Source organism: Guillardia theta, assembly GCF_000315625.1.
Source record: "Guillardia theta CCMP2712 unplaced genomic scaffold GUITHscaffold_1, whole genome shotgun sequence".
Classification (NCBI taxonomy): Eukaryota; class Cryptophyceae; order Pyrenomonadales; family Geminigeraceae; genus Guillardia; species Guillardia theta.
The window spans coordinates 1,053,077-1,067,649 of NW_005434673.1; the positions used below are offsets into that span (position 1 = coordinate 1,053,077).

The 14,573-nt window shown below is 51.6% G+C and overlaps 4 protein-coding genes across 4 annotated transcripts; 1 reads left to right on the forward strand and 3 right to left on the reverse strand.

The window, feature by feature from the left end:
• Positions 1-850: 850 nt before the first annotated feature.
• Positions 851-4,145, forward strand: GUITHDRAFT_99228 (hypothetical protein; the record flags this gene model as incomplete). Its single annotated transcript, XM_005842374.1, has 7 exons — positions 851-1,099; positions 1,147-1,212; positions 1,264-1,371; positions 1,420-1,504; positions 1,554-3,079; positions 3,272-3,583; positions 3,783-4,145. 7 exons carry the CDS (start codon positions 851-853, stop codon positions 4,143-4,145), a joined length of 2,709 nt encoding a protein of 902 aa, XP_005842431.1.
• Positions 4,146-4,359: 214 nt separating this feature from the next.
• GUITHDRAFT_99229 (hypothetical protein) lies at positions 4,360-5,364 on the reverse strand (the record flags this gene model as incomplete). The annotated part of the gene is made up of 5 exons (XM_005842375.1): positions 4,360-4,429; positions 4,563-4,651; positions 4,695-4,764; positions 4,900-5,003; positions 5,248-5,364. 5 exons carry the CDS (start codon positions 5,362-5,364, stop codon positions 4,360-4,362), a joined length of 450 nt encoding a protein of 149 aa, XP_005842432.1.
• A 1,437-nt stretch (positions 5,365-6,801) lies between these two features.
• GUITHDRAFT_44603 (hypothetical protein) lies at positions 6,802-7,101 on the reverse strand (the record flags this gene model as incomplete). Its single annotated transcript, XM_005842376.1, has 1 exon — positions 6,802-7,101. A coding segment is annotated over one exon (300 nt), but the record flags the coding sequence as incomplete, so codon positions are not given.
• A 2,373-nt stretch (positions 7,102-9,474) lies between these two features.
• On the reverse strand, positions 9,475-13,869 carry GUITHDRAFT_99231 (hypothetical protein; the record flags this gene model as incomplete). Its single annotated transcript, XM_005842377.1, has 23 exons — positions 9,475-9,618; positions 9,668-10,498; positions 10,548-10,849; positions 10,897-11,125; positions 11,173-11,232; positions 11,277-11,342; positions 11,387-11,557; positions 11,602-11,655; positions 11,711-11,788; positions 11,836-11,904; positions 11,954-12,004; positions 12,056-12,124; positions 12,644-12,701; positions 12,751-12,824; positions 12,872-12,934; positions 12,980-13,040; positions 13,090-13,120; positions 13,176-13,203; positions 13,254-13,287; positions 13,339-13,395; positions 13,444-13,582; positions 13,636-13,698; positions 13,749-13,869. The coding sequence occupies 23 exons, from the start codon at positions 13,867-13,869 to the stop codon at positions 9,475-9,477; spliced, it is 2,853 nt and encodes a 950-aa protein (XP_005842434.1).
• Between the last annotated feature and the right edge of the window lie 704 nt (positions 13,870-14,573).

The window sequence follows — 14,573 nt, forward strand, 5'->3', positions numbered from 1 at the left end:
GTAGGTCATTCACGGACCGGTACACTCAAGGACAGGTTTCTGGGAATACTGTGGGGTGGTGTACAGAAATAGATATGACAGGGGTGAATACGAAGGACCCTAAAAAAAGAAAAGGTACCGTTGTCTGAGTACCCTATTTATGAAGTAGAAATCGGGGGTAGGGGTTACAAAGTCAATAATTTTGACTAGAAGCACAAAGGACAAGGAGGGGTACTTGGAGAAAGAGTGATGCCTGCAATGAGAAAATGGTGGGTACTTTGAAGTAGAAAAGAGGGTAATGCTGTATAATGGGGGGTCATGGCAGGAAGCAGTGGAGTAGCGAGGGATTTTGATGACGGAGGGGTGGTCAGGTGTACCCTGGGAGGAAACACGAGGGTAGTGGTACCACCCACCTCTGCATTTGATTACGAAAGTAGTGTTATTGATGGGGTATTGTCGTATAAGTTGTGTAGGATGAAGGGGGTGGGGGTGGACTGATCAACCCATGACCATGGTTACATGGCCGAGGGGTTGGAATTTTATCATGGAAAATATGGACCACCGGCAGCGCATGGATCGTCAGGAGATGGCAGGATACAACAGAAGAAGGGAGGCAAGAGGGAAAGGGAAGATGAAAGGGAGGAGAGAGAGATGCTGTGAGGGAAAGAGAAGAGGAGAGTGGTAGATTCAATGTGAGATGGATTGGAGGAGCAGTTTGTAGGGGCAAGAAAGTACCTGAATGACAAGAATATAGAATTTCGACTTTGATGTTGTTCTGACAGATGTCGAATACAGAAATGATAGCTTGTACCGTCGCAATCTCTAATTTCTGAAGGAAAGCGAGGAGGGAGAATTCAGCTGTTTCAGAGGCATGAAGGCAACGGCTCGGGCTGACTTGCAGAACGGGCATCATGTGCAAGGTGTTGAGGAGGACGGGCATCCTGCAGCAGAGCATGCGGACTACCCGTCAGACCAATTGAAGGCGGAGATAACTTACTCGCATTCTGATGCTACTGAGACGGAAGGGGAACAAGACGGGTCAGTTTCTCAGGATCAAGGATCTCAGGAGCGTGTTGATGTGTCCCCGAAGCTCTCAGCACTTGTCCTGAAGGGACCAAAGGTCATCCGTCATCGTCACGCATTTCACGTTTTGATGCAATCTTGCAGAGAGGCGGGAAGAAGCACTCAATCATAGCGGAATGGAAGCGAAAAATCTTTGGGATCGGACCGCCGGTATGGCGCGGAAGCTGAGGTTGCAACAGGCTGATCCTTGCCTTCCTGCAGAGACTGGGACAACCAGGATCCCGCCTGATCCATCCCTTCTCCCCTTTCGGACAGTTCATGACCGCAACCTCCTCCTTCTTCTTGCTCTATGTAGGAGTCACGACTCCGGTTTCGCATGATAGGAGCTGGGGAGGAGGGCTGACGATACTGTGACAGGTAACGATCGGATTCTTCTGGAATGTTGAGGATTGCTATAGGATGCCGACGCTTGACTTGGACATGATTGTGGATTGTTTCTTCAGTGAGAGGAGGAGGGAAGTGCCCGTTGCATGTCATGACACACTCTACAGTGTTCGAGATCGTCTGCAACTTGTTTGTTGGTGTTTCCGTGCAAGGAGTGTATCGAGACAGGCTGGTGGTGGTGTGGCAGGAATATCTCAGGGGGACTTTGTTCTTCGACCTCTGCACTTCGATCCCTGTCTCAATTATCGAGTACGTCTCGCTGCAATCATGCTACATCGGGAAAGCAAGCAACTCGAACAGCAACTCCCTCAAGTTCATCCGCGTCTTGAAGCCTCTGAGGATCTTCAAGATGCTCAGGGTGATGAAGACAAGCAAGCTGGTGGGCGCTCTTGACATCCTAGAGTCCATCCTCCGCCCTCCTCCGCTCATCACCACCATGGTCAAGCTCTTCATCCTCATTTTTGTGATGGTCCATCTCTGCAGCTGCCTCTACTGGCTGATCAAGGAGACGTTCTCAACCGAGGAGGAATATCATCTGTGGTTGAACCATCATGGGCTAGACGACGATCCGTCTCTGGCGCAGAAGTACATCATCTCCGCCTACTTCATCAGCACAGTCTTCACGACTGTCGGCTTCGGCGACATTGCAGCGGAAAACACGGCAGAGAGGCTGGTGATTATCTTGATCATGTTCCTTGGCAGCATCATCTTTGGCATGCTCATCGGAGAGGTTCAGAGCTCGATGTCGCACATAAACAGATTTGCAAGGGACAGGCTCAGGCTGTCGCAGGAGGTCAAGAGCTTCCTTCGGTCCAAGGAGACGTCTCCAGCTCTCGAGCGAGTGCTCCTGAGCTACTTATTACAGGACTGCTCGTCACGTCAGGCATTCGAGGCTCAGTCCAAGTCCATCTCGCTGCTCCCCGTGGGCTTGCAGATGCAGATCGGGCAGCACCTGCACCAGAACATCCTCAACAGGATTCCTGTGTTCATGAGCATCGTGCACGAGAGCAAAAGCTCCTTCCTGGTGCAGCTCTTCATGGCGATGAGGGTGGAGACGCATGCTCGGGACCTCCCGGTGGCGAGGATGACGGAGAAAGCAGACCGGCTGCTGCAGATCCAGCGAGGAACGGTCCGGGTGGATCTGAATCTAGACGGGCCCACCCTCTCAACCCTCAACCCTGGAGATTGCTTCGGTCAGTTCGCTCTGTACGACGACGTGACGTGGCAGACCGAGCAAGGTCTTCCAGCGACTTTCCATGCTCTCGACTTTGTGGAGCTCCTTGCGCTCCATCGCGAGGACTTCCTCGTGATCCTCCGCAAGACTCCTTCCGATCTGATCATTCAGATCGACGACTTTGCCAAGAACGAGAAGAAGATGAGAGAGAAGCTGCGCAGTCTTGGGGCAGACAATATCTCCATCCTTCGCTGGGTTCAGCTGTATGGGAAAATCCTGCGGCGAGTTCGTTTTGAGAGGACCAAGAATGCAGGATTTGACCTGGGGAGGAAGAGGGAGAGCGTGAACTATGCAAGAAATATTCACAACTTCTCGGTTGTAGAGAGGCAGAACGAATGTTCGAGTCAAGACAACTCCGCAGAAATTCTCAAGGCCATCAACCTCCTCAAGGATAGTCAGGTGCTCCCCTGCCCCTCCTCCTCGTTCTACTCCTCCTTTTCCTCTCTCCCTGTACTCCCCCTTCCCCCGGTGTCCCCCGCTCCTCCGCATCCTCAGCTTGCTTGCCCTTCCTCCATGTCCCTCTGCCTCCTTGCCTGCCTGCCTGACTGCAAGCTCTCTTGCCATGCTGGTAGTTTCGCTCACTTGCCGCAGGATCGTCTCAACGACAAGGTTGAGACCTTGCAGACGAGCGTGAAGACGATGAAAGAAGATTCTGAGGCACTTGACAAGAAAATCACGACGAGGATGCAGGAGATTATCGAGTCCCTCCCTGCCTCCAATCATCGTCGATCAGGCTCCACATCTCCCACCGTCATCCTCTCCTCCTTCCCCATTCTCAACAATCCTTCGGCGAGGAAGAAGGAGAGAGGTCGAAGTACCAAGCAGGAGGATCGGCCGACGTTCCTGCAGGCGAGCAGCGACATCGTCTTGAAGCGATCGGAAGCGGACATGAGAGTCTTAGAGGTACAAACCTTCATTGATACCACTCGTGCCATCCTCTTTTCGTGTCGTTCTTTTTGCTTTTCTCCTCCCCTCCTTCGTTCCATCATACTCTCCCTTGAGCTGTGCCTATCCTATCCACCCTTCTTTTGCTTCATCGTCCTCCATTTCTTCATCTTTGTCCTTCCATGCCCACTTTGTCGTTCACTCACACGAACGCCAGAACCATCTCATGACCGCAGAAGATTCATGGATGCTTCCGACCTTCCGGAGTTCCGAACAGGAGGACAGAGGAGCCTCGAGGAGGAGAAGGAGGAGGAGGAGTCCCAACGCAAAGCTCTCGCCTCACTCTAAAAAGTTCCTGGCTGATCTCTTTCCGGATGTCTACCCCAAGGAGGAAAGCAGTGCAGCAAGGAGGGAGGGAGTCAAGGCAGGTATGGAGAGGAGGGAGGCAAAAGTCAGAAGCGGGGCACAGGAGGACGGGCCCAGTCACAGCAGCAGCGTTCACAGGAGGGGGATGGTCCAGAACATCGGCATGGAGAGGCTAGAGGAGCCACATCCGTTTCGAAGACACTTCTCGAGCTGACTCTTTTACATCATGTTATTTATGTCTAACATTGTCTATTCACAAATATCTTATCCCTTCCACCAGATCTTAATCATGAATTAATTCAATTAAATGTTCATCTGTCATCCCCTTCCCCAAATTCTCCTCCCTCCCCTCTCCTCGCTCGTCCTCCGACCCCCTTCTCCTCCCCCGCATCTCCTTATTTCCTTGCAATTCTCTCCTGCCAATTTCTCTAAACGAACCACTTGCCCGTCTCTTCCCTGCCTGCGCCGCAGCTGCTCGGCTGGAAGATTTCCGCTATGCTGCCACAGGAAGGATTAGCATACAAGTCTCCTGAGCATCATCATCATCATCATCTTCTTCTTCTTCTCTAAGATCATTGAATTTCGTCATCACAGTAGTTCTAGTCATCATTGTCATCATACCAATCCTTACCTTCCTGTACTTGGAGAACTCCCTTGCGAGCATCCCTCGATCGAGAGCTTCTTGAGCTGCTCCAAACGGTTCATGAAGTCGAGCTGCTCCTGGGCAGTCACATCCTCAACGCAGCCTTCCCCTCCTCCTCACCTGCTCCTGCCGATTCAGCTTCTCATTGTACTCCTCAAGCTTCTCCAGGCACAGCAGCTGCTCCTTCCTCCTGCTCGGCTCAGTCAACGTCTGAGAGCAGTCAAGACAGCTCGCCTCATGTCCTCCTCCTTCTCCTCGACGTCCAACAGTCGCATCATCTGATGTTCTGCCTGCCAGGAGGGTGAGCAAGAGAGCTGCTGCTAACCTGCATGCTGCTACTTTCTTGTCGACGATGAGGGCAGCTGACTTTGCCGGATGCATCACGACGACATGGCCGGAGTCGATCTCGGAAACCAGGTCGACCCTCAGCTGTTGCAGTTGTGAGCAAGAGACGAAGATGAAGGGAGGAGGGATGCGAGGAGGAAGATGGCAAGTACGAGAGTTAAATCAGCAAACAATTTGGGAATAGATACGAACATATCAAGAGCAATCAAGTTTTCCTGACTGCCTTGTCCTTGAGCAGGGAGAAATAAAAACACTTGATATCAGAATTCACTTATACAGGCACAGAGCATCGAGAAGGTGTCGAAACAAGAACAGGAAGCTTACTCACTTGATCGACATGATGCTTCAAAGAATTGTTTCTACCAAGAAAGTTTTTGCCGTTGGGAGATGAAGGAAGGGAGCGTTTCGGAGACGACGGGGTGCTTTTGTTCCAAATGAGGCTCATTCTGATTTAAAGTCAGTCCAATGCTGTATTGGCGAATAAAATCAACCTTATCAATCCAAATCACAACCGTTACTTTCTTTGAAGACCAGCCAACTGTGTATCCTCCTGTGAGATAGATCTTATCGACCATGTACCATCACATTATTGACAAAATCAATGAAACCATGCCGTCAGTAACATTTTCCTCCGGTCAGACGATGTTAGCACGTTTTCTTAGCTCGGAGAGACTATCCTTTCTGAGGTGCTCTTGCTCTTTCCCGAATGCTGCTATCACCTCTGCTCCTCCTGCTTTTGCTTAACCTGCTCCTAAATTCACCCCATCGCTTTTCTTCGTCCTCCTCCTCCTCTCCCCCCTCTGCTCTACTTGCCTCTGCTCCCCCTCCTGCTTCTCTTGCCCATTCTGCGCTGCTCCCTGCTCCTTGGCCCATCACTAATACTTCATCGCAAACAGAAGCTCAGTACCCCACCCCCTTCCAATCTTCGAACCAAACTTAGCCGACTTTTAGAATGTTCTTTGTGAAAAGTTGCCCTTACAAATTTGAAATTTCACCTATTCACCATAATTATTTTGTAATAATTTTGGGCCCCCTTTGGTGATATCCTGCACTGAGAGTGACCGTTTAGGGTCAAGGGGCCAGTCATCAAGTTGACTCGGCAAGTCCTGGCCGTGACCCGGGCCTGAAAGCTCGGCCGGCGCGCGGCCCGCACTCCGGGCTGAGATCCGACTCGGATCATCAAGTTTTCTCAGTGCCGCTGAGCCAAGCTTCGTCAAGCGGACTCAGTGAGACCCGGCCGGTGGCGGCGCCGGTCCCGCCGCCGGGCGAGTCCCGGGCGGTGGCCCAGAGCCAGTGTCGGACCAACCATTTCACAGAGTCCGTCAGTTTATTACTTTCAAACATCTTTTGCCCGGCAATGCAGGCACTGCGGCACTGGTCGTAGAATCATGCTAAGACGGCTTTCGCATAGATTGGCATGGGCTTCACAGGCATGGGCTGCTTGCCCCCGGTTGCTGTTAGAAGTACAGACTTGCTTCGACCTGTCAGTTTTGCAGTTTCAGAGTTGGAATTGTCGAGAGCAAAGAGGGGGATCACCTGTGCTGGGCAAGTTGGCGCCTGACTTTGTTTTCGACTTGTCTGAGTTCGAATCCATGCTGGATAACTCTCGATCACCCATGCATGGAGGTTTGGGGCCTGGACGGTCAGGGATATCAAAAGGTGGCGCGACAGCTTTTGGGGAGAGGAGCCTTTCGAGTTTCTTGAAGTGCTTCACGTGGTTCTCAATTGTCGAGGGGGTCAGGAGCTCTTGGTGTCGCTGGGTTGCTATCCTGCTCCTCTTGTTTCCCCTAAGCTCCTCTGGTTGTGCGTAACCACGAAACGAAGCATACTTGCGTTTGAGAGCATCTGCATTGGAGGAGCCACCATTCGAGGTCTTCCCGATCATTTTTCTCTGCAAGGTGGAATTCCAGTGATTCTTGATAGCGTTGTCTGTGCGGCCTGGAATGAGCTTCGCAATCGCAGTCCACTTGTTTCCGTGAATTTTGTGCGCTTTGATGATCAGGTCATCTTCCGCATCCGTCCATGGGCCTCGGTTGATGAAAGGATCGAGCTGATTCTTGTACCTCTCCCTGCATTGTTTCGGCGTACGATTGGGAACCTGAGTTCCGATCATAGTCCAGTCTTTGATCCCGAATTTCAGAACGAAACGGAGAATTGTAGCATCCTCCTCATACGCCCAGGGCCTTCGCTCCTCCCCCTTGCCACTCTTTGTTTTTTTCTTATCGCTATCCGAGGAACTGCTGCTTGTCCGCTCCGAATCAACTTTTGGTCTTTCTTTCTCATCTTCGCTGGATGTTGAAGATGAACGATTTTCCATGTGGTGCACCATCTTCAGATGCTGTTCAAGAAATGAATCCTTTCTCATCTCTGCTGGTACAAAACTATCGTCTCGATGTGCCGCCATGCTATGTGAGTTAGACTTTGCTTGCTCATCCGGCTTTGGTTTGACAAGTCCAGGAAATACAACATTGAACTTTGGCAAATGTGGAGGTGCTGTCGTGCATGATTCCTTCACCTTTCCCCCTGATTCACTTGGAGTCTGAGATATTTGCCCGATGCTATCCACCTTGTCCTCGCTGTTACGCTTGGATGTGGAGTTTGCGCGACCAACATCTTTTCCAGGAGACAACTGGCGTGCTTGTGCTTTCATTTCAACACCGGCAAGAGTTTTCAGTCGCTTGGAGGGAGAATTTCCTTCCTTTGAGCTTGCTTCTTCCAGACATACAGAAAGCAGGGCTTGGAAAGCTGCATTATCCATCTCGAGTATTTCTGTTCCTTGTCGGAAGGAATCGTACTACCCAACTCCTGTAAGTGTGACCAGATGAGTTTAAAGAGAGAAGATTGAAGCTGCTGGGCGGGAAAGATTCAAGGGATGTGACGTGCGCGGTTGCAGGATTGATTAGCACTCAGTCAAGGGAGGAAGAGGAGATAGAAGGCGGAACAAAGGAAGTAGAGCCTGTGACGGGGGAGAGGAGGGGGCCTCGATGCGAGGTTGCGTCAAACTCCGTCAGGATCGGGTACCAGGCGGTGGGGTGGTGAAAGGTTCAAAACGTTCCATGGGGGGTGGGGGAGAACGAAAGTCAAGATTCAGTGGGGGTGGGGGGTACCATTACAAGGGGTAGATGCAAGTATTGTTCGGAATAGTGGGGAAGACCCAGGGTAGTATGTAGATATAGAAGGGGTAGTCATTAAATATGACTGCTCGGTGGTGGGTGGAGGGTGAGTTGGTATTGCAATATCAAGGAAGGAGGAGCATGAGGTAGGGTAGGGTAGGTAACGGGTGACGTGGGATAAGGTAATAACGAGGATGGGGCTCAGGCACGGGTACTTTTTCAGCTAAATGGGGGGGGTGGAGAGTGAAGTACACTTCTTGTGGATAGCGTTTGCCATGAGGTACCCGGGAGGACATGGAGGGCGGGACTCGAGCGATCCCGAAGCTGGGGGGTGGGGTACTTGATGCCTGCACAAGTTGCCAGGGGGGGACAAGATACCCGTTTAGTTGACTGGGGGAATGTGGGTGGTACCCAAAGATATCACCTAGGGACCCTAGGGAGGCTGCGAAAGTAAAAAGATGGTGGGGTAGGTCAAACCTACTTTTTTTGTTTCGCTTACACGACTATACCAGGGGTCGGGTAGTCCTCGGACTCGGCCAAAAGCTGATGAGGGGTAGTCACGAGGGCAATGGGTAGGTGGTGGTCACTATAAAGTACGGGTTGTCATTGAGTATTGGGATGTGGTGAAAGGACCATTTTAAAAGGTTTGAGGACTCACTAGACAGTTTCGCCGATGAGGGTGGGGTAGTCAGATAAGCAGTATCAGGGTACACAACAATGGGGGACTCAGTTCAACTCATTGGTCATGGGGTGGGGGTGGGTGAGGTACCAAGAAAAAATTCCGTACAACAGTTTTAAACTAAAATCTTTTTTTCCTGGTCGTTTTCTTCCGTCGCTGGCACGCTTCAAGATCGCTCAAATATCTAAAGAAAAATTGAAATTTGAGAATGATTTTGTAGAAAAGTCAAAATCCCTTGGCTACCATACCCCCTACAGCCCCGGGGTATATCTAAAATGTACCATCCCTTCCCGCCGCCATTGCCAAAGAGACAGTACCCATCATTATCCCTATGAAGGAGGGGTGTTTCCCCCGGATAATGGTAGGGGAAAGGGGGTAGGAGGCTACCCCAAATTCAATTGACAAGTGTAACACTAGGGGTGGGTCCTCAGAATGACACTAGGTACACAGGGTGGGGTCATTTTAAAGTTCTGGGTTTCGAGCCCACTTTACAAATACCTTGCGGTCTATTTTTATTGAAATTTGTTGATTGAATTTTACGGTCGACACTTCGCAAGCCTTGGACCCCGACACATCCGCGCTTTACTCAAAGTTAAGTTAAAAATCAGTACGAGGACAATGAGGACACATCTCTATACTGTCTAGGTGGTTTTCAAATTGGCGTGTACGACGGCAACTGAACTGTGAAAGGATGGACAGACTGAGATTCATGCTCTCTTCACTTGTGTACAAGAATATTACAGGGGAGGTGGAGCTGATGGTATCACATGACTTGACTGATGATGCTCTGCTGACTCATCAGGCTCGTAACCTTCATCTGCATGCGCTGCATCTGAAGCTCGATCGCCTCCAGCAGCAGCTTCTTCATCCTCATCGTCTCCTCGTGCGCCAGCACCATCGCACGGACCTGCGACGAAAGTCAGACCAGCTCCTGCCCTCTCCGAACTTTGGCAGACCCTGGTGGAAGTGAGGAGGGCGGCGCGGCATGCCTGTGTCTGCATCCTCCACACTTGCTGATGCTCCCCTCCTTGTTCTTTCTTTTCTCTCTGCTCCATGTGCCCTCCCTGCTCCGCTCTCTCTCCCTGCTCCTTCTCCCCTCCTTGCCGCTCCTCCTGCAGCACGTTGTCGATCACTGCAGCGGTGGCTTCAGGGCCCAGCAGGTTCTGGAGGAAATGTGCTCTCTGTGCAACCAAGTCCCCGTCGAGAGAAGACCTTTCCCCGTCCTTCAACCGCATCCTCTCCGACCGGAGCGAGGACGCAAACGGCGTCTCGTGCAGGGGGATGGAGCTGAAGAAGATGGCGCAGTCAGCGGCAGGTCGGTCGTTGAGCTCCTTCCCTATCAGGGCCCACTTCGGCCCGTGCTTTCTGTACGCCTCCTCCAGCCTCTGCAAGTCCCTCTCGGTCCACAGGGGTCCAGGGCTGTCTTCCTCCTGGCATGTGTGGTTGATGATGCCGAGGGATTCAAGGAACTGGAAGATGCGAAGGATGTCGGTAGCGTGCCCGGGGATGCGACGCAGGAATTCCCTGACGTGTAACTTGGGTGGCCACCTGAGCGGGCTGTCGGAGGAGAACCGAGACTGGAGGTCCTGCTTGTCGGCCTTGCCCTTCGACTTGCCCCCCTTCGTCACGCTCGACCTCCTCTTTCCTCCTGCTCTCGATCGAGTCCGTGCCTCCACCTCCTCCCCTCCATCCTCGTCTCCTCGGTCGTTGCTGATGCTGTGGGAGAAATAGCCCGCGAGATATTCGCACCACAACGTCACGATGGCGTCGCGGTGCCACTTGTACGCCTGATTGACCTCAGTTCCTCCTCCTCCTCCTCCTCCTCCTCCTCCTCACCTCTGGTGTCTTGCTCGGGTGCTTCCCCTCGAAGTACTCAGGCACCCCGACCCTCTCCATCTCATGGATCGCGCCCATGTCGAACCAGGACGCTTGCATCGGCAGGATGAGGGGATTGGTCTTCTCCTCCTTCACCTGGCTCTGTGCTGCCTCCCCATGGATTGTCGTGCCCTCTCCGCAGAGCTCCAGCTCGGCGTCAGGGTCGAACGCTGGCAGGTCCCAGAGCTGGGGTTCTGCCCTGTAGGAAGCCTCCAGGTCCTGCTGATCCTCCCAGCACTCATGCTGGAGGGAGAGCACGCGCTCTGCCGTCTAGTCAGCCTCTGGCATGCAGGACAGGCATACTTCTCACGGATCAGTTTCTTCTTCGACTTGGTCATCTCTTCCTGTTCGGCCCGTTTCTTCTTCGACGGCGACACCTCCTGCTCCACTTTCTTCTTCTTTGACGGTGAGCTGAACTCGCTGCTCGGCCTTCTGGACTTCGACTCCAGCTTCTTCGCCAGAGTTTTGATCCTCAGCTTCAGCGCGCTTACACTTCTGTTCGGAAGCTTCCTGGCAATCTCCTCCCACTTCTTTCCCAGCTGCAGGCCACGACATTACATCCTCGCCAACCCCTCAAGCTCAAGACCTTTGAGAACTCGCTGAGCAAGACAGCATCCTCCTCCTCCGTCCATCTCGACTTCTCCCCCTGCAATCCCCTTTAGGCATCGGGACATGTAACACAGAGTCCACCATCTCCGCTACTTCATCCTCCGGGTCCTCTGGAAGGTAATCATCCTCGTTCATCCACTCGTTGAACTGCAACGAAGTTTACGTCTGTCCAGCAAACGTCCTCCGCGTACCTTGTCTGTGTCTTTCAGCCACCTCACGCAAACCTTCCAGAACTTTCTGACGGAAGTCGCGCACATGTCTCCTTCCACCTCTCGCTGGGGAACCCACTCGTCGTAGCTGTCGGGGTAGAACCACCAGTGCACGTAGGCGATCGGCTCCTTCTTCGTCTTCTGGCGGTCAAGCTGTAGAGCATCTCAGCATGTCAGTGTCTCGCTCCTCCATCAACCTGTCGACAGAACGTCTCCTCAGTCTCCTTCATGTCAGGAGTGTCGTCGATGATCTTTGAGCAGCAGTTCAGCGATATCTCAGGAGGGAGCTACAGCCTCCTCCTCTACCTGATGAGTAGCAGCCCGCAGGTCTGACGTCAGCTTTGCTCCTCTCTTTTGCGCAATCGCTTTCAGCTTCGATACCTCCTGCCATGACGCTCAGGCGGACCTCCGATCTTACAGCTCGTCGTCACATTGGCAGACAGCTTGAGGTTCGGAGAGAAGTAGATCACAGGGAACCGAAGGTGCCCAGCGTCAATGAGCTGGAGCAATTCGCAGTGAGAACCACAAGCATGCAATCAAGAGACATACGTTCTGTCTGATGCTCATCAATAGCGAGATGTGAGCAAAATCGTCTTTGCTCTGCGTGTCCGCCATTAAAATGGAGAGGACCGAAAGTTCAGACTGGTCAACCTCTTGGGAAAACATCGCTTTCTTGAAATCAGCCTCGTCCCAAGTCTTCTTCTTCATGTAGTCGATGACCTGAAGGTTCGTCAGAGTGGTTTCATTCAACTCCCTCACTCGCCATGGAGAGCATGAGACAGAGTGCTCCATTCTCCCGGAAGTCTTTGAACAGTCGATTCGGAAGCTTCGCCATCAAATCTCTGCACGTGGAGCAGATCAAGACGAGAAAGGAAAACCAGAGACAGTGGAGACAAAGGGAGGAATGGAGGAGAAGGAGGAGAGGGCATGTTGAAATAGGATGAACAAGAGCGACACAATGGGGGTGGGTGGGTGGGTGGGGGAGCAATGGCACAGCACGTGTCTTCACCTCTTCGCTACTCTGGCTTGCCGGCCCAGATGCAGATCCAAGCTATGATGAAGAATAGCAGCAAGCTTTGCGAGAAGAAGAAGAGGGAGCCAATCAGGACAAGCGCGAGAAATAGAGTGGGAACAGGGGGAACATACCGTAGCCAGATATGCATTGCTGTTTCGAACCTGAGGAATAGACGACCGAGTTAACGATGAGATGTCTCTGTGAACAATGAGCGATGATCTCACTGTATCACTCTCCGCAATGATGTTCCGTCGAAGAAGGCACTTCCTCACATCATCATATCTGTCACAAACATCAGCGGTGCTTCAAAATTTGATCGTTACTCATATACCTCTTCTGGTACCATTTCTCTTCAAAATCTCGCAGAAACGCTTTCCCAAAAGATCCACCAGACTTCTTCCTCACCTTCACGGAAAGTTATTGATGCCGATAGCAAAGTTGTCGACACAAACCTTCGGTATATATGGATCTACCACTGCTTCATTGACAGGGATTTGCATCGAAGACTCAGCATACTGACAGAAACTTCAGAAAGAAACAATCTCCAGAAACGAAATGACTTGTTGAGCAAGAGTAAGGGATTGAAAGGTTTGCCCGTCGGGAGAGATGTAGACGTAGCGCCTGGGAGCAAACAAGGTCAGAGCGAATCAAGTCAGGTTACAAGCTTCACCCTTTCTCGTCTTTTGGCACTCTGTCCCAGCCTGTGAGATCCAATAGCTCAACGACAGATCTTTGCAAGCAAACTTCCTCTTTCACCTTCCCCTAGCCTGTCGATCCACGACAACTGAAGACAACAATTCAACATCCAACATCGTAAGGAGGGTTCGAATTCACCTTGGGAGCGCTTCCTTTTCTTGAAGGTGTGAATCTAGGGAAGCTTGTCATGCTTACATCTGGCTTATATCTCTCAGCACAGCACCTCAGCCCGGCCTGCTTGTTCTTTTTCGATGCCTTGTTCGGACCCTTGACAGGTTTGCTGCAAAGTAGATGGTGAGTCTTGAAATATGTTCTCATATGTTATCACGTCTTTGAAGAAGAATTCCCCGACAGTGATTGGGAGGAATCGTGCTCTTCTATGTCAACAGGCAGCACATCTACATCTTCCAGCTCCATGTCTACAGGAAAGTTGCCACCGACTTCCTCCATTTCCTCTTGGTATGAAACTACGCAGTTGGTGAGGGAGATTGAGGAGTAAAAGCCAACAACGTCAACGCACCTGCTTGCGGAGCTCGTATCCGATGTGATTCTACATCCAGCCATTCATTCTCCTCATCCATTCCTAGAGATTGGTCGTTCAAACTGCTTGCATTGACCTCCAAGTTCCTTTACCTCCGACGTAGTGGATGTGAACGAAGTTTGCGTTGATGTCGATGACCTCGGCTTCCCACCATTCTCCCTCTGCTTCCACCTCCACTTTAGACCCCTTCCTCAGCTTCGTCTGTTTCTTCATCTACACAAAGTCAGCATTCTGAAACGGAGTACTTGAAGTGCAATTCGCCTTTCCTTTCTATTGTCTGGTTCAAAAGCCATCCTTCTACAAATCATTTCTGTTTGTATACTCAGCACACTATCTTATATTCTTCATTTTTCTGTGTTCATATCTGTCTGCCAGGATCATGTTTTAATCTAACAAATCATCCTCCACATTTAATCCCCTCGCCTCTCTGCTCTTCTCTGCTCCTCTCCGCTCTCTCCGCTCCTCCACTCTGATCCTCTCTCCTCTCTCCTCTCTCCTCTCTCCTCCCCCACTGTTCGCTCCGCCCTTCCTGTCCTGCTGCTGTCTTGCTACAAGCTCCATCTTGCATTACGAAGTTCAAAATTGGGGGTAGGGGACCTTCAGACATGGTAGGGGTACAATGTAATATAAGTCACTACCATCCATATGTCCTATGAGGAAAGGGGTGCGCAATCAAATCGGGAGGTGGAGGGTTGTATGACAGGGGTAGTCCAACGAGGGGTAGAGAAAAAGCGGGAATCAACGGGTGGGTGGGAATATTCGCAACAGGGGTAAGAAAGGTGAGAAAGTAGGGGGTGGTCCAGGGTGATACGGATTTGAAAGATGGATACTCGATGAGCGAGAAAATGAGAGCGCGCGCGCGAGAGAGAGAGAGAGAGAGAGAGAGAGAGAGAGAGAGAGAGAGAGAGAGAGAGAGA